This window comes from Mya arenaria, chromosome 4 (assembly GCF_026914265.1).
Source record: "Mya arenaria isolate MELC-2E11 chromosome 4, ASM2691426v1".
Lineage (NCBI taxonomy): Eukaryota > Metazoa > Mollusca > Bivalvia > Myida > Myidae > Mya > Mya arenaria.
Window position 1 is genome coordinate 21314076 of NC_069125.1, and position 27897 is coordinate 21341972.

Genomic DNA, 27897 nt, shown 5'->3' on the forward strand with positions numbered 1-27897 from the left:
TATGTCTAAATGTAATGGCCATAAGGACAATGGCACATAATCTGAGTCTATAAAAGTGTAATCACATCATTATGCAAAGGATATAGGTAGTATAAGTGTTGTGTTCAATGTCAACAGGTGCATTAGTTATTAAGTAACTTACAGTGTAAGTAAGTAATACTGTAAATTTAATGCATAAAATTATAAAATTGATAAACGTTTTCAATATGAGAGTTAAAAGAGCAAAAAAAACAACAACAAAAGTAATTTGTAAATATGGTCAAGTTGTAAACAGTACTTAACAATGGCAAATCGAGCAGATTCATAATGTACATCAGGTAAATGCCATAACAAATAAACATAAATAAACAACTGCATGTAAACAAAAGTGAGCCTTTAACTGTCACTAACTAAACAAAAAATGAACACAATTACTGTTCCGAGAGATATCTATATTAAGAAACGGGAATTAATAGCATGTAAATTAAACTGCGGCCTTCATCAGAGATTATACAACAGTGCTGTTGGATAACAATACTGAAAAGTAGTTAACAACAGCATGTAAATCAAACTGCGGCCTTCAACCTTCAGACGTTATACAACAGTTTGGCCAAATTACTGTAAGAGATCAATACTGATGAGTAGTTAACAATAGCATGTAAATCAAACTGCCGCCTTCAACGGTCAGAGATTATAAAACAGTTTGGCCAAATCACTGTAAGAGGTCAATGCCGAAGAGTAGTTAACAATAGCATGTAAATCAAACTGCCGCCTTCAACGGTCAGAGATTATAAAACAGTTTGGCCAAATTACTGTAAAAGGTCAATACCGAAGAGTAGTTAACAATAGCATGTAAATCAAACTGCCGCCTTCAACGGTCAGAGATTATTAAACAGTTTGGCCAAATTACTGTAAGAGGTCAATACCGAAGAGTAGTTAACAATAGCATGTAAATCAAACTGCGGCCCTCAATGGTCAGCATACATGTGATAATGTCCCGGATGATGAATGCTCTGAAAGGAAAATGAGTATAAAATGAAATGTTAAGAATTATTTTGTGAAATTGCAAAGAAATAGGAAATGACTCGTTATTTACAAAGAAAAGCAAGTAATAAATAACCTGCGATGATGATGGTGAAACTCAAACCTCCAGAAATATAACATTCCATCCACAGAAGGCTATGGACACATTGCTGGTAGGCAATTGTTACTTCTATCTTTAAAAAATAGCTCTACCTTTATAAATTTAAAAATAATTTATTCTGTACAAAAAAAAAATCCATGATATAAGCTATCAATCTAAATTCACCACAGTAGTATAATATTTGGCATGTTGTGAAAGGCATTTTATTTGTGGAAAAAATAATGTTGATAAAAGTTTATTTGTACATCTCATGATAAATTTTGTACTTTTAGGCAGAGTCTAAATCATCAGTAGATGTGCCTGCCCATAAAATCGAACAGACTACACCAGAACCATTGGCATCACAGGAGGTTGTCACCCTGTCCAACACTGAAAAATCTCTACCGTTTTTGAGCAGGGATTCCAGCAGGATATAGAAGACCTTGCCTCAAAATTTTCACCTGTGTCTGATACTGAGATAATACAGAATTCTGTAAATCATGTGCTTGAAAGTCCTTATATCATGCTCTTGAAATGGCGATTTAACACTCTTCCTCCGACAAACAGGACTTTAACCCCACAGAGCCAGGCATTTGATAAAATGAAGGAACTCATTTGTAATGACACTGTCTTGGCCTATTATGACCCAAAGAAGTCATGAGTGCTACAATGCGATGCTTCAAGTCATGGCATGGGAGCTGTTTTGTTTCAAGATCAGCGTCCTATTGCTTATGCCTCACGTAGTTTGACAAAAGAACAGGAGTCAAATTGAAAAGGAAATGTTGTCAATTGTGTTTGGTTGCAAGAAATTCCATCAGTATTGTTATGCGCGTGACATAACAGTGGAGAATGACCATTTGCCCTTGCAGTCAATATTTAAAAAGCCAATGCACACAATTCCAATGCATTTGCAACGCATGGTTTTGCAATTGAGTTCTTATAGTTTTGAGTTCAAATACGTATCAGGAAAGAAAATTCCACTAGCAGATACTCTGAGTAGACACGCAGTTCAAGAAACTTGCCCTGATCTTACTCAGGGAATAGAGGCACATGTGTGTTTGGTGGTTACGTCATTGCCAATATCAGACAGGAAACTTGAGAAAGTTAGGTCACAATCTAAAAGGGATGAGCAGCTGTGCAAATTAAGGGAAACCATAAACATGGGTTGGCCATTGAATAAGAAAGACTGTCATTTCAGCATTCAGGCATTTTGGGCCTATAGAGATGAATTATCCGTAGCAAATGAATTGGTCATGAAAGGTGAAAAACTAGTTATTCCTAGGGTTCTTAGGTCACAGATGTTAGAGAAACTCCATCAAAATCACCCGGGAATTGAAAAATGCTTATCCAGAGCAAGGTCAGTTATGTTTTGGCCGGGTATTTCTACTGACATCAAAGAATTGGTTAGTCAGTGTGAAATTTGTTTGGAACATAGAGCCTCAAACCAGAAACAGCTATTAATTAGCTCTGAGGTACCAGAATATCCATTTCAAATGGCAGATAACCCTTAGATGATAAAGCTATCATGTAACATGCAGGAACTAATAGATGATGTTTAATTCGTAAATAAAATGTTTTTCAAAGTCTGTTTAATGCATATGTCTTACAATAGATGGATACATTTGATCATTTGTGAAACTTAATGGCATAGTGTAATTAGAAACAACATGTATTTCTTATCGCTGACCAACCTGGTCAGCCTTATTTGAGTCCTTACTGCTGGTCAACCTTTTTTCAAACTTTGCTAACCACGAAATTAGATGATGTTTAATTTGGAAATAAAATGAATATCATTCATGAAATTTCATTATTTTTCTAAATAACTTTCTTATTTGAGAAGATCTCATCAAGATCTCTAAAGACATTGTTGAATTGGTAGTCTTGGGCATTTTGACATAAAAACGAAGTACTTGTACCAAAATACGACAACAATCATCGAAATACACAAGACAGTTACCAAAATATGCCTTATATACAATTTTTTGTTTGTTTTTTACTTCAATATATATGTTAGAAATACTTGACCAACCTCAATTTTTCGGCTCCGATTTTGACATTTTTCAGCTGCGTCCTATCTTATATATTAAGGGTTTTTACCCGTTTTCTCAACTATTTTTTTGCCTGCGTCCTATCTATGCTAGCGTCCTATACATGATATAATACGGTATGTCATCAGACTTTTCCTTAATAATGAGAATGCTTATTGATCCAAAATCTTTTTTTGTTAAATTTGTTAAACTCCTAACTAACCCAAAACATGTCGCCAAGAATAAATGTTTCACTCCCAAAAAAGATCGTTTCTCAAAGCTAAATAAAACATGTATTTTTTTAAACGTTTTAGTTTTTGACCTTATCGTCGCTGCCGGCCCTTAATTCGGAAATAGAATGTTTTCAAAGTCAAAGTTTGCTGACCAACTAGTGTCGAGGGGAAAAAATGGAGAGCCAGGAGGAAAGCCACTTGACTTGTCAGACCTGGTGAACGTTCAGTACTCACATGCCGCCAGTTAACAACAAATAGACAAAACAATGCAATAACTCAATCCGTAAAAGAAAACATTAATTACTTACCCGTCTTTGTTTCAGCTTTTTCAATCAGAATGTAAAATAGCTGCTGAGAAATGTGTCAAAACGTGCTTTTGTTTACAAACAAACGCGCAACTTTACATCGACGTCGCGTTGAATTGCTTTGCGCATGCTCAAAAATTGAAAGGAGTTATTGATATCCGGGCCTCTGTTTATACGCCTCGAAATCGACAAATTACATTATTTCGTAACACTTTTTTCCATTTAGGTAAAAGAAAAACATTTTCACAAAAGATGAATCGAAATCACTCTTACAGTAGTCAAAATAGTATCATTCTCTAATTCTAAATTTTCAACAACACTTTTCTGTGCATACACTTACAATCGAAAGGCTAAAATCAATCATTTCTGTCTCCAGTACGATCTCATAAACCAATCACTAAAAAAGGCTCGCTCTGTGGATCGAGCCGAAAAATGGAGATAAATCACTGAGAAGATCTTGTAAACTAATGATCCTAAATGGTTCTGGCAAAATATTAACAAAGCAAAACGAAACAGCGGGATACAAGTAATCTTTTAAATAGTAAACAGTTTACGGACTTGTTTTCAAACTCGGGAGCTGAAAAATTTTGAAGCACATTTTGTAACTATGTAACTGAACAGCTAGCAAGGGTGACCTGAATACGGATACTTGAAACAAACTAGTAAGCAATTGTGAAAGTTCTGATAGTATTAAACATTTGAACAGAAACTGTGCATCAGGTGTAGATGGAAATGTTTAAAAAAAACTGTGAATAAATCAGTACCTTATTTGACAAAACTGTTTTATTCAATATTTATAAGGCACACTTTTCTTGACACATAGGCTGAGTGCATGATTTGTCCGATTCACGAAAAAGGTCAAAAACAGAGCCAAATAATTATAGGGCAACAACCTTATAGAACAGTTTAGCACAATCATGAATTGGTCAAACACTATTATAGACGAATTGCAAGCAGGATTCAGAAAGGGCTACTCACCGATTGATAATGTTTTTAATTTACATTCTGTCATTCAGAAATACACTACTCGAAAACGGGGATGTTTCTATGTATTTATGAGCATTTCTTTAAGGCCTTTGATATTTCCCAGCACCAAAAGATCTTGGAATGTTTAACTAAAACAATATACGAGGAAAATACTAGTAACAAATATATCCCTCAGTATACAGCAAACTGAAAGCGAGTGTCAAACTAAATAATGCTTAAGCAGGGATTTTTGAGCTCTATAAAAAAAATCTCTTAATGAATGATTTGATAAGCTACATAAGAGTTAAAACAAATAATGAAGTAGTTATTACAATCGATACTGGACAACTTCAGGCCTTTATGAATGCTGACCTTGTATCTAGTTTTTCTGAAACTGCAATAGGTTTAAAGAGACTTATTGACTACATTTCACTATTTTGTGACGAAGCTGGTATAATTTAAAGTTAATACTGTTAAATCGAAAGTATTGGTTCTGTTAAGGACGGATGAACATTGGTTTTACACACTATAAAAAGTCATTTTACAAATCCTTAGGAGCATATTTTACCCCAAAACTGTGCTGGTTGATGACATGCTATGTAATATCTCGGTCACAAATCCAATCCGGGCGCCATCCGATAATTGGCCGACGTATTTTTTCGCTCATCAGGCTGGTGGCTGGCAGACGATCGTACAGACATTGGGGCATTTAGGAGTGTCGGGCGGCTGCTGGACTAATTTAAGTGTCACTTAAAATTTTACCAGATGTCGGGCTCAGGAAGGAATCATGCTGAGATCAGATCAAGATCGGACGATCATCGCACGGAGATCGCCCGACATCGGGGCCATTATACATGCACTGAGAAAAATCAAGCCCTGGCTAAGCGAGGTTTAAATCGGCCAGCCACCGTCCGATTGCCGGACGGCCTGTCCGATGACTGACAGACGCCGGACGGTGCCCGTCAGGTGTCCACCATGAGACCGAAGGTCTCTGACCAGTTTTTTTGCAGATCACCTGGGTAGGTCCCTGCCTGCATCTTCAGCTTCTAGTCAAGATGCCGAGAAGGAAAGTCATTTCACGGCCAGAGACTCTCCCTCCAGCAGCTGATCAGCCTGCGGAACTACATTTTCAGGAGAAGGAAGAAGCACCACAGCCACAGATAACTGTCAAGCAGGCTGAAGCAATTTCCCAGTTTATTTTTAGAAAATCCAATCTTTTATGACCTAACACATAAGGATTACAAAGACAGGGTGAAGAGGGCTGCCCTCCTCAAAGAATTTGGTGACCATATAGCAATAAAATCCTGTCTGCGAATGAAAGACTGTGGGATTTTTATATTATTTATAAACCATTTTCCAGTCAGCGCGCAACAGTCGCCTCGCGGAGTTCGTCCGGCGCCCGGCCGATGCCCAACAGATTGCCGTCTGGACATCATACCATTAATTTAAACTTTCTGGTATCCTTGTGGCACTCGTACAATACCCGGGCGATAGCCGGCCGATGATCAGCCATCTGCCGTTTAATTAATAACCTGGCTGGCGCTCTTTTATCCAAGCTTCAGTGTCACTCATCGGACGGTGCCTGGCTCCGATGTGTACAGTCCATCTGATGCCTAGAGATCGGACGCATCATGATTCTTGACCGAGTCATAAGCAACCCTCAAAAGCACTCGTTACTATATATAAACATGAAAAATACTTTGGATACTTCAAAACATACTAAGCTTTCAAACTGTTTGACGCTATGGATGTACCAATATTGTGTTATTCAGCATCTGAAATATGGGGATATGAACTTTCAGAAAACACAGATCAAATTCTTCAAGAGAATCTGTGGGTTAAATACCAATGTTGCTATTTTTTTTGCTCTCAGCGAATGCGGATGAATGCTGCTATCTGTCTTTTGTATGACACAACGTGTGAAATGTTGGACAAAACTTTTTCAAATGCCAACACAATGTTATCCACGGCAGTGTTATTTGATGCTCCGCCCGCTACAGAAAAAGCCGGATGACAAACCCAAATTGAAACACTTTTATATCAATACGGCTGTGGATATGCATGAACTGCAGACAAGATTGGGGATGTTAAGGTTTTCATAAAATCATTTACTAGAAGACTTAAAGATTGTGCCTTACAGAAAATTTTATTTAAGTGCTGATATGAACTCATCTACCTAAACATTTTATTATTGAGGATTTAAGTAATTGTTAAATAGTGAAAAGCACGTTACCATGAGTATGCCATCTTTACATGATAAAGCTCTATCAAGCTGTTGTTATTCAGGCCATTAACTGATGATAGAAAAAGGTTGCCGTATAAATACAGAGAGAGGTTATAGGTTTTGTCCGTATTGTTTAAGACGTAATATATACTGGGCAGTTGCCCAATTCAGGATCAATATTGAAGTTTTCTTAAAATACTGTCGGAATTACTGAACATCAGTGCATGAAATTTTGACAGAAAAAAGTTGGGTTCTAAATGAACCGAAATGGAAAGAGAATAAAAGAAAAACAAAACAATTATAATATAATATTTAGTACGAAATGAGGACATAAACGACGTCCAAAAACATGCATTCAGTTCCTAAATATTCAGATTTTTTGAAAGATTAAAGTACAGGTCATCAAGTCAATAAACAAATATTTAAATGCAATTTTATAATTGAAAAACATGCATTCAATGTTTAACCTGTATATATATTTCATACGTCTCCGAGGTATTCTTATGTGTACTTTCAGCCTATCCGAAACTACTCTTATCTGAATTTGCAAAATTTTGAAAGTACTAATCTGCTACATTTGCTTCTTTTCTTATCAAATGCAGCACAACACAAACACAATGGTATCAGCAGTATATTTACTTTATATGTAATTTTGAATTTTGTGATTGATGATATGTCACAATCTTTGTATAGAAGGTCTTGTATTCAAAGATACCCCTGAGGAACCTCAATATAAAAGCGCTATATGCGTCTTTTCCCATGACTTAATATTGACATTAATTGCCTATATTTATTTCCGATAATGAAATAATCTGATTATCAATTTGCGTATAGTTTATGCATTTTCTTAATGTTTTGCAAAATTTTACTGTGTACATGTGTGTTTAATCATATTCCATATATATATTTTAATGTTGCATTTTTATTTAAAATGTTTATTGATTATTGAAAAATTGAGGATATGTCATATCATATAATTAAAATGAATGCTGTGTATTTTGGGCTGGAGGCCTTGTTTTACAAAATAAATCATTCCTATTTAAATTTCAGCTAATAACATTGCTGCCCTTTGTTACTTTTTATGACCCCGAAGGTGCGCATATTAAAATGCGCCGTGTGTCCGGCTTAATAACTAGTGTGCGGGCTGTAACTTTCTCTTGTATGGACAGATTTTAAAATAACTTGCCACATGTGTTCGACAAAACCAAGACGACATGTCGTGTGCAAGACCTGTGTCCCTGCCTCTAAGGTCAAGGTCACACTAAGTGTTTATTCACAATGGAATGCTGCATATAAGGACATAGAGTATAGATTGTCGTGTCCAGGCTGTAACTTTCCCTTGTATGGACAGATTTTAAAATAACTTGCTACATGTGTTCGACAAAACCAAGACGATGTGTGGTGTGCAAGACCTGTGTCCCTACCTCTAAGGTCAAGGTCACACTTAGTGTTTATTCACAATGGAATGCTGCATATATGTACATAAGAGTATAGGTTGTCGTGTCCAGGCTTTACCTTCCCCTTGTATGGACAGATTTTAAAATAACTTGCCACATGTGTTTTACATACCAAGACAATGTGTCTGGTGCATGACCCGTGTCACTACCTCTAAAGTCAAGGTCACTCTTAGTGTTTATTCACAATGGAATGCTGCATATAAGGACATAGAGTATAGGTTGTCATGTCAGGGCTGTAACTTTCACTTGTATGGACAGATTTTAAAATAACTTGCCACATGTGTTGGACATACCAAAACGACGTGTCGCGTGCAAGACTCGTTTCCCTATCTCTAAGGTCAAGGTCACACTTAGTGTTTATTCACAATGGAATGCTGCATATAAGGACACAGAGTATAGGTTGTCGTGTCAGGGCTGTAACTTTCTCTTGTATGGACAGATTTTAAACTGACTTGCCACATGTGTTCGACATACCAAGACGGCATGTCGCGTGCAAGACCTGTTTCCCTATCTCTAAGGTCAAGGTCACACTTAGTGTTTATTCACAATGGTATGCTGCATAAAAGGACATAGAGTAAAGGTTGTCGTGTCAGGGCTGTAACTTTCTCTTGTATGGACAGATTTTAAAATGACTTGCCACATGTGTTCGACATACCAAGACGACATGTCGTGTGCAAGATCCGTGTCTCTACCTCTAAGGCCAAGGTCACACTTAGTGTTTATTCACAATGGAATGCTGCATAGATGTACATAGAGTATAGGTTGTCGTGTCCGGGCTGTAACTTTCTCTTCTATGGACAGATTTTAAAATGACTTGCCACATGTGTTCAACATACCAAGACAACGTGTCAGGTGCAAGACCCATGTCCCTACCTCTAAGGTCAAGGTCACACTTAGGTCTCTATTCACAATGGAATGCTTCATATAAAGACATAGAGTATAGGTTGTCGTGTCCGGGCTGTAACTTTCTCTTGTATGGACAGATTTTTAAACGATTTGCCACATGTGTTTGACATACCAAGACGATGTGTCGCGTGAAAGACCCGTGTCCCTACCTCTAAGTTCAAGGTCACCATTAGTGTTTATTCACAATGTAATGCTGCATATAAGGAAACAGAGTATAGGTTGTCGTGTCAGGGCTGTTACTTTCTCTTGTATGGACAGATTTTAAAATAACCTTCCACATGTGTTTGACATACAAAGAAGACGTTTCACGTGCAAGACCCGTGTCCCTACCTCTAGGGTCAATGGTGATACTTATTTTATCACACCTTTTCATATTCCCTTTATCTGTCATTGCAATTTCTACAATTTGGGAACATTGCATTTGAAAAGATAATTGTGAAAAGTTAATGACAATATTTTTTTCATATTCTTTTGTTGTTTGTCTAGAAAATATGTTGTTGTTTTTTGTAAAAATAGACTTAGCTATTTATTTGTTTATTATTTTTTTTACATTTTCACCTTTAGTATACGACAGCTTTCGAATATATGAGCATTTCCCACAAAGCAATACATAATTAGTGCCGAAGAAGACTGACGACTTCAAACTCTGAAAATACATTGTCAGGGCGTGACACTATTTTTTTTATGAGGTGACCCGCAGGATCACCTACTCCCAAAAATTGGTGACCCATAAAAAAACAGTGTCCAGAAAAATTTCGCAAAAAAAACAATTAAATAATTTATTGTTTTAAAATAAACTAAGATTAAATCCATAGTCTTTCCTCAACAAGCTTTTATTTCTATGTGGGAAATAGCTCTGGAGCACGGCCTACAAATTGCTACATTGCAAGATTAATGACATATTTCACATCACAAAAATGTGTGGCAGAATTCTCGGTCATACTAAAAATTAACAAAAAGAACTGGTCTTTATTTTGTTTAAACTTTGAAATAATGTCATTATTCATCGATTATTCATAAAATAAAGGGCTGACAATTATCTGAAATTACCGGCCGACCCGGAATACATTCAATGACGTCGCACCAGGCAGTGCGCGTCTGCTATTTACATGAAAGATAGTTTATTTATTGATAAAGCATAGTTTAATATTTATTTTTGTTGTTCATTTGACAATAAAATAAAATATATATGATATTACCACAGTGGCAAAGTGTTTTTAACTGGTAAACCGGCAGGTTCCCTTGCAAATTGGCTGTGGTAATCCCGTCAGAAAATAAGGTGTCTCGGGTCACCGGGTTACCGTTAGTGTAGTGCCCTGCCATTGTAAGACATTTCATAACAGACTTAAATGGAAACTTGGATCGTTGGAAACAAAGGATCACTTGAGGTTTTAGCTCGGTTCCCGGCGTCCTTGAGCCATCGCAGTTTTACAGCAAATGGAATTTAATTAAACTTTTTACAATGGAAAAACACAATGAAGGATGATGGATGGTGCAGGAACCTTAACTGAATTTCAGCTAATTACAGAGTTATTGCCTGTTGTTTCTTTTTTTGTCCGGGGCATAACTTCAAAACTACTGGATGTTATTCAATAAAACTTCATATGATGATAGAACACAATGAGAGGAAGTGCAGTATGATAGAACTATAACTCTATTTTAGCTAATTACAGAGTAATTGCCCTTGGTCTTTTTTTCTTTTGTGGAGCATAACTTGAAATTTACTGGATGAAATTTGATCAAACTTCATACAATGGTTAAGCGCAAAGATGGGAAGTGCAATTTAAGAACTATTACTCTTTTTCAGCGAATGACAGAGTTATTGCCCTTTGTTACTTTCTTTTCCGAAGCAGAATTTGAAACCTTAAGGACGGAATTTAATTGAACTTCATACAATGGTAAAGTACAACAAGAGGAAGTGCAGTGTACAAGAACCACAACTCTTTCAGCTACTTACTCACCCTTTGTTACTTTTTCTTGTCGCAGCAGCGTTTCTTCTAAATTATGCAATGGATTTTAATTAAACAATACGCTTTGCTTAAGCATGTTAAGTGGAAATGCAGTGTACATTAACCTCCGAGTTTTGGCCTCTTGTCAAAGAAAATAGTTTGCTTTTCCTGTGTCTAGGCAGATATCGGGGTTATTTGTCACTCCTGTGACAGCTCTAGCTAGTTCAAATCGTTTACAAATGCTACAAGAAAAAGTTGATGCATAGCATCAAGTTGGCGCAATAAAATCAGAAGAAAAACGTGCATGTAGATAACCAAAAGAGGTGATTATTTCAATGATAACATGTTGGGTTTACACATATGTCCGAAGGACATTATGATTGATAATATTGTTGCAATCCCTTCTCAAAAAAAAATACACTTTTTACCCAAACGCGCTTAAAACGCACTAAAAAGTGTATTTTTCCTGCATTTTTCTGAAAAAGTGTATTTTTTCTGCTTATTTTTATTAATAACTGCGTAATAAGTATATCTTTTCTAAATAAGTGTATTTTTTCTGCGTCTTTTGTTAACTGAAGTGCGTTTTTTGTGTGAATTAGTGCGTCTTTTCTAACAGAAGTGCGTTTAAGTGTATTTTTTCTGTCAATAAGTGCGCTTTTTATACAGAAGTGCGTTAAAAGTGAATCTTTTAGGTTTTCGTTTTCAGCAGAGTGCGTTTTAAAGTGCGTCTTTTATTTTGATATTTTTCTGACCACCAGTAAGTGCGTTTTAAGTGCGTCTTTTTGTTAAGAAGCGAATCTTTTACTTTTTTTAATATTAATGTGAATATGATGCCCTTCTCAAAAAAACATTTATGAAATACACACATAAATACAAGAATATGAATGAATGAATAAACCAACCAGTAAATAAGCATTTTATTATTGATCAATATACCTTCAAAATAAAAAAATAAAATAATGAAATAAAAAGAAAGATTATTTTAAAAATCAAAAATATATTATAATTTCTTATTTATTGTGTAATCAAAAGAACACATTTTACTTATAGGCAAGAATCAATTGCATGTAATTACAACATTTATAGAATTATTATTCCTTAAGTTTCTTGTAATGACTACCAAATTCTTTGTCATTTCCTTTCCAATTTTACAACATGCATGATAAGCCTGATCTTATCTGATTGTACCAAGGACCAATTAAATCTCAGCATTTAGGGAGCCAATTTCAAATCAAAGCTACTGGTAGCCATTTTGTTGGGATTTCATTAAAAGAATATTGATGATGTTTTAATTAATAAATGGATTTACACCAATTCAAACAAATTAATATTAAAGGGATTAGTGAAGTAAAATAATGATCATTAGATCAGGTGAATATGAACTATGATTAGAAACATGACAATACCACTATTGGATGATTTGTGATAAACTGACATGTGAAAGCACTCAGGTCATGGCATGTATTCTTTATTTCAGTTGTTAATTTCACTGTTAAGACACTTGACTACTTGTGGGACTTTTGTTTGTCAACTTTCAATCTAGTGCACATATTTTAATAAATAACAATGCTGGTGTAGAAAGTAGGTGGAAGTAGGATTATTGGTCCCAGATAGTAGATGTAGTTTCAAAACTCTATGAAGATGCACTTGTTTTTATCCTTATATATGTTAATATAATATTAACATATTAAGCTGAAATTGCCATGTTTCCATAAATATGCACACTAGCACCTTTAAAGTTTTACATATGATTACAGTGTTGGTTTTTGGAGGGGTCATAAAACTGTCATCTTCCACATGGCTTACCAGTTATTGGAAACTGGCCAAATTGGGTCAATCAATTTAAGTACTAATAAAGTCATTACTTATTTAAAATATGATACCCTGTTTTATTCCAGAACTGTCAGGAATCTGTAGATTTGACAAAAATATAACAATAGATCCTTGAGACTGTCATTTTCCAATTTGTAGCTTACAGTTTCATGATTTTCTATCAATTATTTTTGCCACTGAGTAAAAGGTTATCGTATAATTGCTAACTTTGACAAATATGTACTTGTTTGTCTGACTGTAAATGCATTATGTCCAGTTACAAGGTGTCATGTTAAATTGATTATGAGATAAAAAAATTTATATATGTAACACAAACTGACATGTTTAGGAAATTTAAATGAAACAAAATCAGTATTTATTTATTCAAATGTGTTCTATTTTTGATGGTTCAATATATTTATATATACATATATATATATATATATATATATATATATATATATATATATATATATATATATATATATATATATATTTGCAAAAATGGACACTTTTAATGCAGGTAAAATGCACACAGAAAAATGCTCTTTTAATGCAGAAAAAATGCACTTTTAACGCATTTTTTTCATAAAATTTGGGTGCAAAAGATTCACTTTTAATCAGTAAAAACGGAATGCGTTTTAAGCGCGTTTTTTAGGGATCAAAACGCACTTCTTTACTGAAGTGGGTTTAACTGCGTTTTTAACCCAAAAATGCGCACTTTAAACGCAGTTGAGTGCGTCTTTTCTAGAAGTGTGTTTTTACCTCCAAAACGCGAACTAAAAACGCACTTTCAAGAAGTGCGTATTCTTTCTCAAAAAACGCACTTAAGTGTGTTTTAACTGCGCTTTTTGGAGGTAAAAAACGCACTTTCAGAAAAGACGCACTCAACTGCGTTTTAAGTGCGCATTTTGGGGTTAAAAACGCAGTTAAACGCACTTCTTTGTGAAGTGCGTTTTTTTTCCGCACTTTTAAGTGCGTTTTTACACAGATGTCGGTTTTCAGTGCGTTTTAAGTGGATCTTTTAAGGGAAAAGTGCGTCTTTTATTTTGTTTCTTTTTTTACCACCAATAAGTGCGTTTTAAGTGCGTCTTTTATTTTGATATTTTTCTGACCACCAGTAAGTGCGTTTTAAGTGCGTCTTTTTGTTAAGAAGCGAATCTTTTACTTTTTTTAATATTAATGTGAATATGATGCCCTTCTCAAAAAAACATTTATGAAATACACACATAAATACAAGAATATGAATGAATGAATAAACCAACCAGTAAATAAGCATTTTATTATTGATCAATATACCTTCAAAATAAAAAAATAAAATAATGAAATAAAAAGAAAGATTATTTTAAAAATCAAAAATATATTATAATTTCTTATTTATTGTGTAATCAAAAGAACACATTTTACTTATAGGCAAGAATCAATTGCATGTAATTACAACATTTATAGAATTATTATTCCTTAAGTTTCTTGTAATGACTACCAAATTCTTTGTCATTTCCTTTCCAATTTTACAACATGCATGATAAGCCTGATCTTATCTGATTGTACCAAGGACCAATTAAATCTCAGCATTTAGGGAGCCAATTTCAAATCAAAGCTACTGGTAGCCATTTTGTTGGGATTTCATTAAAAGAATATTGATGATGTTTTAATTAATAAATGGATTTACACCAATTCAAACAAATTAATATTAAAGGGATTAGTGAAGTAAAATAATGATCATTAGATCAGGTGAATATGAACTATGATTAGAAACATGACAATACCACTATTGGATGATTTGTGATAAACTGACATGTGAAAGCACTCAGGTCATGGCATGTATTCTTTATTTCAGTTGTTAATTTCACTGTTAAGACACTTGACTACTTGTGGGACTTTTGTTTGTCAACTTTCAATCTAGTGCACATATTTTAATAAATAACAATGCTGGTGTAGAAAGTAGGTGGAAGTAGGATTATTGGTCCCAGATAGTAGATGTAGTTTCAAAACTCTATGAAGATGCACTTGTTTTTATCCTTATATATGTTAATATAATATTAACATATTAAGCTGAAATTGCCATGTTTCCATAAATATGCACACTAGCACCTTTAAAGTTTTACATATGATTACAGTGTTGGTTTTTGGAGGGGTCATAAAACTGTCATCTTCCACATGGCTTACCAGTTATTGGAAACTGGCCAAATTGGGTCAATCAATTTAAGTACTAATAAAGTCATTACTTATTTAAAATATGATACCCTGTTTTATTCCAGAACTGTCAGGAATCTGTAGATTTGACAAAAATATAACAATAGATCCTTGAGACTGTCATTTTCCAATTTGTAGCTTACAGTTTCATGATTTTCTATCAATTATTTTTGCCACTGAGTAAAAGGTTATCGTATAATTGCTAACTTTGACAAATATGTACTTGTTTGTCTGACTGTAAATGCATTATGTCCAGTTACAAGGTGTCATGTTAAATTGATTATGAGATAAAAAAATTTATATATGTAACACAAACTGACATGTTTAGGAAATTTAAGTGAAACAAAATCAGTATTTATTTATTCAAATGTGTTCTATTTTTGATGGTTCAATATATTTATATATACATATATATATATATATATATATATATATATATATATATATATATATATATATATATATATATATATATATATATATATATATTTGCAAAAATGGACACTTTTAATGCAGGTAAAATGCACACAGAAAAATGCTCTTTTAATGCAGAAAAAATGCACTTTTAACGCATTTTTTTTCATAAAATTTGGGTGCAAAAGATTCACTTTTAATCAGTAAAAACGGAATGCGTTTTAAGCGCGTTTTTTAGGGATCAAAACGCACTTCTTTACTGAAGTGGGTTTAACTGCGTTTTTAACCCAAAAATGCGCACTTTAAACGCAGTTGAGTGCGTCTTTTCTAGAAGTGTGTTTTTACCTCCAAAACGCGAACTAAAAACGCACTTTCAAGAAGTGCGTATTCTTTCTCAAAAAACGCACTTAAGTGTGTTTTAACTGCGCTTTTTGGAGGTAAAAAACGCACTTTCAGAAAAGACGCACTCAACTGCGTTTTAAGTGCGCATTTTGGGGTTAAAAACGCAGTTAAACGCACTTCTTTGTGAAGTGCGTTTTTTTCCGCACTTTTAAGTGCGTTTTTACACAGATGTCGGTTTTCAGTGCGTTTTTATCCCCAAAAACGCGGTTTAAACACACTTAGTGCGTTTTTTTTGTGTACGTTCGTTTAAAGTGTATTTTTTTGGTTATAAAACGCGCTTAAAATACACTCAAGTGCGTTTTTAGTGCGTTTTTAGTAAAAAGCGCAGAAAAAAATACGCTTAAGTGCGCTTTTCTGTTCAATTTTATTCACTTTTTACGCACTCGGTAAGAAAAATACGCTTAAAACGCAGTGCCAATACCGCTGCGTTTAACGCGCGTTTTCTGCGCTTTTTTGAGAAGGGATAGTTTAAGCCCAGAATTAAAGATATTCTTGTTTTCCCAAGCTAATCCTCCTGGACCAGTACAAACAAAATTATACCAAAAATATACACATGTTACTTTTGAAACGATAAGAGTCACCCTTCCCTAAATTTGCCACCAACTTCCACCAAATGCCACCCAAATCCAATGGGTGGCACTTGGTGGAAAATGGGTGGCACTTGGTGGAAAATCAAGAATTTCACCAACTGCCATGAAATTTCCACCCAACTGGAGGTGGCAGTTGGTGTTAGATTGAACTCAGTTTTTTTCATATGGCAGTTGGTGGAAAAATGAACTTAGTTAATTTTTTGGGTGGCATTTGGTGAAAAAAGACTTAGAAAATCTCAAGAGTTCTGTAAAATGGAAGTCAGCAAATTTCACCATTAATTATCATCGCGGAATGATTATCATGATCATGATAATGATGAGTTAAACTAAGTTTTCTGTGTACATGTTCTCTGTTGCTATTTCCCCAAAGGTACAGGCACCCCATTAATGTTTGATTTAAACTTGGAATGACCTCTCTGCTGGAAAATCTCCTCAAAATATTTGAATCTTCTGACAGTTACTAGCATTAATTTTGTGGAACTTTGAATAGGGAGAAAAAAAATTGTGCAGTTTTGTTTAATTAAATGGATTGATTATAAGGTTAACTGTTTTTTTATCATATTAACAACCAAAAAAGATCATGACTTATCATTTTTTTTTTTTATTTTACACATATTAGGCTCTTTGTCTTTGTTTAAAGTTTGACTAAGAGATAAGCTTTATGCATGTACTGTCAAGTATGTTTCACTTTTTTCCCAAAACAAATGACAAATACTCAGTCAAGGAATGTACTAAGTTTGAAAAGTATCATTCAATTTGTACAATGAAGTTGAAGATGTATAAAGAAATGTTATACACATTTTATTCCAGACAAAACCCCCCATAACGATGACAATGTACTCGGACAAGATTCTAAGACCTATTTGGTAAATATTTGAATATTACAATAACTTAAAATGAAGACTGACCTCATAGTATTATCATATTTTATTAGCTATAATACTTATTTAAAAGTCCTAAGTGCTAAAAAGGGTGAGATAAACAATATTAAATGACAGTCAAGAAAAGATGTAGAAGATGTATATGATCTAAAGGGTCGGTGTATTTTTAAGAAAAATCGTTGACAAAGCCTTGGTGTTATTCATGTTGTTGGTTGCATGATTTTGAAAAAATAGAGATATTCAAGTGAATCTTGGTGTGCACATGTTTCCAAAGACATTTGTAGAACAAATTGTAGAACAAATAACATTCTTCTGTGAGGCAAACCCTGTTATATTGAACAGATTTATTAAAATGTTCCCTTTTTCAGAAACAAATATGAATAGAGGACTTCTTTAGCAGAAGAAGTATAGCCAAACTTGCAGAAAACAACAACCGGATGTGCATCACTAAAGAAAAGAAACAGGTTATTGACATTTCGATATTCAAAATACCAAAACCGGTAGTTAAATTAACTTTTTACCTGTATTGTCATTGCTAATACAACAGTGGAGTGCTCTTGTAAAACATATTTGGAATGATTCAATGTAAAAGTCTGGATTATATATTATGTTATGGTATAACATTTTGTTGTAATACTTGGTATTAATCTGGCTAGGTCCAAAGCTGAAAAAAACATATTTAAGAGTAATTTTATAATAAGTTTTGAATAATGATAGCTAAAATGAAACCTCCAAAATAAATAATACTAAAACTGTTTTCAGGATTTCTCCAAATGTAGAAATGCAGACAGCTCTTCACCATCAACTGTGATCCTTTGTAATTTTGTGTACATATGAAACTAAATGACTGCAAAGAATTATTGTTTTTTTGTTCTTAGGTTGTTGTATGCATACTTCATTATAAATCCCATGATTTTATTTCCACCAAGTGCCACGTAGTTTCCACCAAGTGCCACATTGGCATGGCATTTGGTGAAAAAAAGATCAAAGAAAATGAACATGGCATTTGGTGGAAAACGTTCCAATACTCCACCAACTGCCACGTTGGGGTGGCAGTTGGTGGAAAAATTTGCCATGTGGCATTTGGTGGAAAACGTTCCAATACTCCACCAACTGCCACGTTGGGGTGGCATTTGGTGAAAAAAATTGCCACGTGGCATTTGGTGGAAAACGTTCCAATACTCCACCAACTGCCACGTTGGGGTGGCAGTTGGTGGAAAATTTGCCACGTGGCATTTGGTGGAAAACATTCCAATACTCCACCAACTGCCACGTTGGGGTGGCATTTGGTGGAAAATGGTGAAAAATTAGATCAAAGTCCCATTTTCTTCTGTTTTTCATCGTTTTACACCAAGTGCCACCCGTTCCAATACTCCACCAACTGCCACCCATTTTCCATGTCCAATTCATGGCAAATTTAGGGAAGGGCAGTGGTCTAATACATGAATTTCAATAGCATGAAATTCACCTTTTATTTGTACTATACATAATATGAGAGAATTATCTGGAATTCAATTTTTCGAATGACATTTTCAAAACAAACAATAAAGCTCAATGTAAATTTGTCCAAACTCACCTTTTTGCTGCTTGCCAAGGGAAATTACTGCGTAGGAGATTTAGAAACATAAAGGATATTGTAACAGTACCGTGTAACCTTCATCTGTTTGGGGGAAAATTCGTAATCAGCGCTTTTATAATTTAAGGTTTTATTATCAATTAAAGTTTATTTTTTTATAAAACACATTGAACTTACATTTTATCGTGTAATGTGGAAAATATCAAAGCATTGTTCTGCAATTTATGAACTGGTCCCTAAGTTGGAGCAATATCTTCAGTAATATCAAATATAGTCTAATAGACTATTAAAGAACAATCAACATTGTGTGACTGTGCTAAATAACTGAAATGTTATGAATTACATTTAGCATTTGGGCTATATTAGTTTCTAATGTGGCCCTTAACTTATTATAAGGATTATATTTGTCACTGTCTTGATTTAAAATTGTTTAATCTAATCAAAGGTAAATCCTTTTTTTGAGCTGCCCTCATTTTTTAGAATTTGGTCATAAAAAATCCTAGAATGTTCCCTTAAAAATTGTGTAATTAAGAATTTATGGTCTCATGATTTTTCAGGATATTATGCTTATAGATGGGGAGGGTGAGGGTTGTCGTCCATTTTCCACACTGATTGCTGATGATGGGTCCATGTTTCCAGAGAATGTAGACATTGACCCGCGGGAAACTATCTTCACTCTCCCGTACAGCAGTGGCACAACAGGGCTACCCAAGGGTGTCATGCTCTCACATTTCAACATGGTGAACAACCTCAAACAGGGAATGAGGTATGTAACCATGTACAGAGAATGTAACCTTGTACAGGACATGTAGAACCCAACCCCATACAGGCAATGTGGCACCTAACTTCATACAGCGAATGTAGTACATAACCTGGTACAAGGAAAATGGTACCTAACCTCATACAGGGAATATGGTACCTAACCTCATACAGGGAATGTGGTACCTAACCTCATACAGGGAATGTGGTACCTAACCTCATACAGGGAATGTGGTACCTAACCTCATACAGGGAATGTGGCACCAACCACATACAGGAAATGTGGTACCTAACCTCATACAGGGAATGTGATATCTAACCTCATACAGGGAATGTAGTACCTAACCTCATACAGGGAATATGTGATATCTAACCTCATACAGGGAATGCGGTACTTTGTACAGAGAATGTGGTACCTAACCTCATACAGGGAATGTAGTACCTAACCTCATACAGGGAATGTGGTACCTAACCTCATACCGGTAATATGGTACCTAACCTCTAACAGGGAATGTGGTACCTAACCTCATACAGGGAATGTGGTACATAACCTCATACAGTGAATGTGATACCTAACCTCATACCGGTAATGTGGTACCTAACCTCTTACAGGGAATGTGGTACATAACCTCATACAGGGAATGTGGTTCTTTGTACAGGGAATGTGGTACCTAAAATCATACAGGGAATGTGGTACCTAACCCATACAGGGAATGTAGTACCAGACCTCATTCAGGGAATTTGGTACCTAACCTCGTACAGGGAAAGTCTTATGTTATTTTGTACATGGAATGCCGTACGTTACCTTATAAATGGAATGTGGTACCTAAACTTATAAAGGGAAAGTGGTATGTAACATTGTACTGGGAACGCTATATATAACCTCAAATAGGAAATGTGGTAGGTAAGTTTGTACAGGGAATGGAATAAGTTACCTTGTTCATGGAATGTGGTATGTAACCTCATTTTAGTAACCTTGTACAGGGAAAGTGGTATGTAACCACGTAAGGGGTATGGTAGTATTACCTCACACATGTTGTTTGTAACCTTTAAATGACATGGTTTTGTTTTGGTGAAAGCTGGTAGATTATAGTATATATTTTGCTTCCTTGGTAGAAACCTGTACTGGTGTCCAATTTTGGAGGTCATTTAAGAATGCTAACTGATACATACCATTTTAACAAAAGAGTAATTTGGTTTTCTATGAATGATTGCCTAATAACCTTTAATCAAGTATAGAACAGCTGTTTATATTTCCTTTAACAGCAAGAAAGTCGCGAAAATATGTGACAACCAGATTTCTTAATTCAAGGCACAGCTATATTGGTTAATTGATACGAGATATGTTTTCTACATGAATAAATTCATGTTTTTTAAAGACATGAAATCTTTTCTGTACCTTACATCGCATTCAGTCGCTGAAAATTGATCAACTGGCTCTGTTATCGGCTATCCCCTCGTGATGTCATCAAATGGCAGATAATTTAAAATACGGTATAAATGTAATTGAAAGGGTGTATATGGTGAAGCATTGTAATACATTCACACACTTTAGGATTCGGATAATCATTTTTGTGGACACGAAAAAGAAAATTGATTAGTTGTGAAATCAAGCAAGTATTCTTCCATAAAAAATCATAGGCCCGCCGGGCGTTCTATCTGCCAATTTTTATAGGTCCGACAGATTTTTTATACGCCACGGGCATCAGGCGTGTCTTTAAACAGTTAATTAGCTTGACTATTTAAAGAATATTTGGAGAGCTCACCCTAGTATAGGCACCTTGTTTAAGGTTATGCATGTACCGTACTTAAATGACTGGGTATAAGACGATAGGGTTGAAGACACAGGCAAAAGAATCCGTGAAAAATCCGAGGAAAAAACTTTTAATCTATGTTTTGGGTTAAAGGACCCATAGAAAAAATGTCAAAATCGTCTGCCGCGATCGGCTACCATGTTTGTTGACAGTGACGAAAAGAAAAAAATATCGTGAAAAATGTCGATGGTTATTTTTAAAACCATACAATACCAATACAAAGCAAAATATGTTTCATTGTTTATATGTTTCATGTTATATAAAACATAACAAATTATTGAAAATTTGTCGCTGGATGGCTCTATAAAGTACATTTTATGACAATTTTAAGATACTGTCTTTCTGACAGTATATTGTAAAAGATAACCTGTCGAGAATGAAAAGTTTTGTAATGCAGAAACCTTATATTGTAAGGGTTTGTTCTCAAAATGTCCACACCTACAGAAAAGAATAAAGAACATGGCAAAGTGTGTAAACTCAAGACCATTTTCCCAACAGTTTGTAGTATTGGTATGTTAAACAGCTTTAAAGGCAGAGCGAGTTTTCACATCTTATCGTACAACTGACGAAAAATATTTTGACAGTGCACAGCTTTGCTTCTTTATATGCATGTTTAATTATTGTTATATTCAAATAATATTTAATAATTTTAATCGTATAATATTTTTTTTAAATCATAACATCTTACGATATACCGTATCCCGATCTTCTACTGCTGTTTTAACACGTATATACTCGATCGATATGATGCGAGTAACATCCCTTTCTACATATATCTAAACAAACGCTCGTCCTGAAATCGACCTCAGAAAAAAAGTTCAAAAGCTTGTTACTGGTAATAAGACGCAGGCATTTTTTTACATCGAAATCTGAGGGAAAAAAGTGTGTCTAATACCCAGTCATTTACAGTAAGCATCTTTAAATCATTATCTAAGCAAAATTAATACAACTTTAATTGCATTGAAACTTAAGACTTATGTATTATCAACCTACTTTATTAATGATGTTAGATAACTGTTTTGCATATAATGCAAATTATTGCCTTTTATTAATAAAATTTGAATAAGAAATGTTGGTTAAGGTTTTGCATGTTACCACAATTAAGTCAACATCTCAGCTACTGCTTCATATATTGCATTGAGACTTTGTACAAGGGTGTTCAACCATCCATTATACTAAATTAGTCAAGTTTGAAAACTCTATTTTGCATATAATGCAAATTATGGCTGTATATTATTCGACTTAGAAATTATCTTAAAGTTTTGCATGTAACCAAATATTACAGTGAATCATGCATTTTTCACCAACTTTGCAATTTTTAAATTAAAAGCAGCAGATTTAACAGTTGAGTGTGAATTTATAATAAAGCCCTGTAAAATGTGTGTTCAGTGGTCAGATGCAGTTCCGTGAAGGTGAGGAGATCCTGATGGGATTATTGCCATTCTACCACATCTACGGGCTCATGGTCCTGCAGTTTTCCCCCCTCACACAGGGCGCCAAGCTCATAATTCACCCAAGGTTTGATCCACAGGCATTCCTCAAGTCCATCGAACAACATAAGGTACTCAATAGTTAGCAAATTTTATGGAATGTTTCTACAGCTGCTGATGTTATGTTTGTTGGCATATATCGTAACTGAGTTCCATCAACAGCTAGATTACAATAATCACTCTAGAGTTATTGCTCTTGATGTGTTGACATATGACTTAATTCACTTATCCTCTTAACTTATTTGTGCATTTCTTTATAATCTTTACCAAATTTGGTAACAATGTTTATGTGCATAATATCTCTGTTTTTTTTAATAAACAGCTATATTGCATTGTTCATTCCAGAGGTACGGCCATTGATTTGTCAAAACTTGACCAAGTTCACATTTATTTTCTCTTCAGCATTTCAGCAAATCTCTAAACATTGTGGAAAAGCTTAATATGGCCATAATATCACTATCATGTTTAATCAGCAGCCAGTTTACTCAGTTTACTCTTTGGAGTTATGGCCCTTGAATTGAATATATTAGTCCACACTTTAGGCCACACCAAATAGTTGTTTAGTTCCTCGGATTTATGCCAAAAAAAATTGGAGCGAGCGAGCGCAAAAAAATAACAAAATAAAATTTTGTCAGTTTTCATAAAAACCGAAGCGAGCGAAGAGCGAAAAATATATTTTTCCTTCTATTCAATATAAATAAGAAAGATTGTTCAAAATAATTGCCCTTAAACCCATTTTAATGCCATCTTGAACTGAACCTCTAATGGACATTGGGAAAATGTCTGAATACATACTATTTATTCATCCGTGTTTAGTACAAACATTATATGGATAAATCTAATTTCTAAATATAATTGAAACATATTTTAATATGACGATCATTCATAATAATAAATAACCCTGCTTTAAGTAAAAAGTTTGAAATGACTTGTATAAATCTACCTGAATCAGTTCAACATAATATGCAACTGTATTTAGACATATACTGTATATTAGGTTTGATTTTGGATTTGTAAAAAAATATCACTTACACAGGCACCATCAAACATCAGACTCCATATAACATAAGACTAAATTTTGTTTTTATTATCACAGGAAATGCAATGACATGTGCTTTTTAAAACAAAAAGAACAAGGGTATTTTTCAGAGTACATTTTTTGGTTATTTAGATGTTTTATGCACCAGCCAATTGTATATGCCCCCCCCCCAAGTCCGGAATAGGGGGGACTTCCGGTCTCTCAAAACCGGGTAAAATACCTGACCTGCAGGGACACACTGCTGGTAAAATCCCTGCCAAATGGCCCCGCAACCCCGAATACCGATGTTAGGCCCATTCTCAACTAATTTCAATATGAAGACAAAACCACATTCACTAGGCACTGCGGGGCCACCTGAAAGGTAAAAACACAGCCCATTGCCTCTGCTGTCCCCGGTATACCCCTGGAACAAGGGCGAGGGGTGGGCGGGGCAGTCTTTACAGTTGACAAGTGCATTACAATCCCAGATTATGCTGCAAATAAAAACAAAATATAAGGTGATAAACTTAGGCTTACTTGTGTTGAGGTATATCCAGATCAGTGTTTATATCGCTATTTGTGAAAAGATATTTATTCAAAACTGTTGTTTTGTCAGAAATTGATCAAAAATGAGCTTGATACATCAACATGGACCAAACAATGACTCATATTCCAGTTAAGTTGACCTGTCATTTTCAGCATCGTTGTAACGAGGTAAAATTTTGGTCCCATGTATTATGACTTGAATTAAATAGCACTAAGTTGATCATTTCGATTTCCATTCAAAACGAGTCACTAATTACGCAATATAGTCGCTACCAGTCTCAGATACACATGCTTTATTGCATAATGATTGCTTTAAATAATGATCTTTTAGTGCATGAGACAATCGACAATGACGTCAAGCATGCCCAAAACATATTTATTGTCAAAAATAAAAATTAATTTCCAAACTTCGAGCCACATTGTTTATACCGGAAGCCGCCATTTTGATTGAATTTATTGAAACCCATGCTAAACCGATCGATATACAGTATAAAAACACTACGAATCGGTAATTTCCCTTTACAAAAACACAAAAACTAGCGTAGAAAAATTATACTTGATTATTTTAGCCTTTTAATAAATTATTACCTGTAAAAAAATCTGCTTGGCGATCAAAATGGAGGTGCGGGCGCACAAAAAAAATATTTTTTTTTTTTTTTACATTTTCAAAAAAATATGAGCGGTAAATCCACGGAACGAAATATCAATTTGGTGTGGCCTTAACATGAGCATTTTTTTATCATATCCTTACCAAATGCTGTCACAATGATTAGAGGCATTATGTCTCAACTTTCAATAAACAACCTCATCACACTCTTCATTCAGGTGTTTCAGTCTTAAATGATCAAAATTGGACCAAATTCACCTTACTCCATCATTTCTCTTCCAGTCCTTATAAAACGTGATAGCAATGTTTAATTATAGCAATGATTGCAACATTCATATATGGCCTTGAATTTCTCTATATTTGTTATATGTTTAAAATAACTTCATCATGTTCAGTAGTGAAACTGTGAAACATAATGCTCTAGTAACATAATTACTACTCATGATTTTTAATTATTTAATCATTTTCCATTCAAAAGAAATGCTCATGTATGTGACACATTAAATTTGCAGAAATGAGTTTTAAAAAAACAACAACTGAAAACCTTTTTACTAATTTAGAGATTTGGCAGAAATCAGCCACCATATGCTTAACATACTGTCAAAAAGATTTCTGGCAAATTAGGCAATGTTCAAATGTTGTAAAAATATTGTAAGGTTTTTAATTGATTATAAAGCTTTTTTTTCTACATCTCATATACCACAAGGTTATTTTATGGTGCCTTGTCATGTAATGTGTCTCCACCTCAGTCTGTACATCACACTTTGTTTCTGCACAATAACTATAGAATGCTTGACCCAGGAACTTCATTCTTTGTTTGCAAGCTGGTTATGACCAGTAAATGACCCCTATTTATTTTGAAATCAGTAGGTCAAAGGTCAAGGTCGTGGTGAACTTCAGGTGAAAAAACATTTTCTGCTTAATAACTGAAGAACCTTTTGGTCCAGGAACATCATACTTGGTAATTGCAAGTTGGATATGGACAGTTAAAACCCTATTGATTTTGAGATCAGTAGATCAAAGTTCAAGGTCATGGTGACCTTCAGGTGAAAAACAATATGTTGGTGGTGACCTTAAGCTGAAAAATTATTTCTGCTTAATAACTACAGAATGCTTGCACCCATGGACTTCACACTTGGTATGCCAGTTGGCCATGGCCCTATTGATTTGAGCCCAATAGGTCAAAGATCAAGGCTGAGGTGACCTCGAGGTAAAAACAAATGGTTTCCTCAAAAATAACTAAAGAACACTTGCATCCAGGAACTTTATACTTGGTATGCCAGTTGGTCATGACAAATTGATGACCCCAATAAATTGAATATATTTTATGGCCATTAGGTCAGAGGTTAAGGTCACAGTGACCTTGAGGTGAGAAAACAGTTTCTGCTCAATTATTTAAGAATGCGTTGGCCCAGGAACTTTATTCTTGGTATGCTAGTTGATCATGATTAATAGATGAACCTTATTGATATTTGTGGTCAGTAGGTCAAGATCACAGTGACCTTTAGGTGAAAAATGTTTTGTTTGTCACTGGTCTGTACCTCACACTTTGATTCTGCCCAATAACTAAAGAAAGCTTGGACCAAGGAACTTCATACTTAGACCTAGAAACTTCATACTTGGTATGCAGGTTGGTAAAGACCTGTAGATGACCCTTATGTTGGTTCATATCCAGTCCAAATTTTATTTCATGATTATTTCTCACCTGCGACCACACAGTGGGGAGACAAGCGCTTTTTCAAAGCAATCTCTAGTTTTTAAGCAGTAGGAGGTAACAGGCCTGCAGACTTTTATTACTGTATCCAGAAATTTACCATCGGCGGATCGACATAACATTTTTCACTTTTGACAAATTAATGCACGCATGAGCATAACAACTCCAGTGTATCAATTGTTATAACGACCTAGTTTACATTAACATTAACATCTAAATTACCCAGTTATCAATCTGCTCGAGAAGCTATGCACTGTGTTCTGCATTTTAAGTTTCTTACTAAAAGTTTTGCTGTAGTTAGTATTCATGATATGTTATGCGGTTAGTATAGTGTGAGTAAGCTGCGTTTTTGCATAATTACGCAATTAAAATTAAAAAAAACGCAATTATTTAATATCAACGAGTTAACAAAAACACAATATAAACAGCAGAATTCGCAAATAGTTTCAAAATGAATGCGTACTGAATCAAAATAAATACATGGATATATCTGTGTTTAGATTATGCCTGCCGCTGGGAACTTAGATACTATAGGTTAAAAATAGAATCTGGGTCATAGGATTTGGACAGGTTGATTCCCCAGAAATTTACTCCGAGAACTCGTTAAAACCCAGGAAAAATATATCATAATTGAAGATTCAATTAAATTGCTCATTTGGTGTAAGATATCAAACCTAAATGTTTCAAATGAAATTATAATGTTACATTTTATCCTATAATCAGTTATTTTGGTGATTGTAGTTCATATATAAGTATATTTTCCATGTTTGAAATAGCCTTAATCAGCTCTTTCTTAACAGTTTTTAGCTCTACTGGCCAAAGGCTTATGCGATGGTAATGTGTACGTAGTATGTGCGTCTGTGCATCCGTGCGTCCGTGCGTCTGTAAACAATTGCTTGTGAACACGAT

General features: G+C 34.6%; 1 protein-coding gene across 3 annotated transcripts in view; it reads left to right on the forward strand.

Moving 5' to 3' along the window:
* Nucleotides 1-27897, forward strand: part of LOC128231686 (probable 4-coumarate--CoA ligase 1) — a 178154-nt gene that overhangs the window by 109992 nt on the left and 40265 nt on the right. For all 3 annotated transcript variants that reach the window (XR_008260417.1, XM_052944761.1, XM_052944759.1), the window contains exons 6-7: nucleotides 19598-19806; nucleotides 23003-23174. Coding sequence is in view for 2 of the 3 variants with exons in the window: in XM_052944761.1 (XP_052800721.1) it covers nucleotides 19598-19806; nucleotides 23003-23174 (381 nt within the window). In the remaining variant the exon portion in view is untranslated. The remainder of the gene's footprint in view (nucleotides 1-19597; nucleotides 19807-23002; nucleotides 23175-27897) is intronic.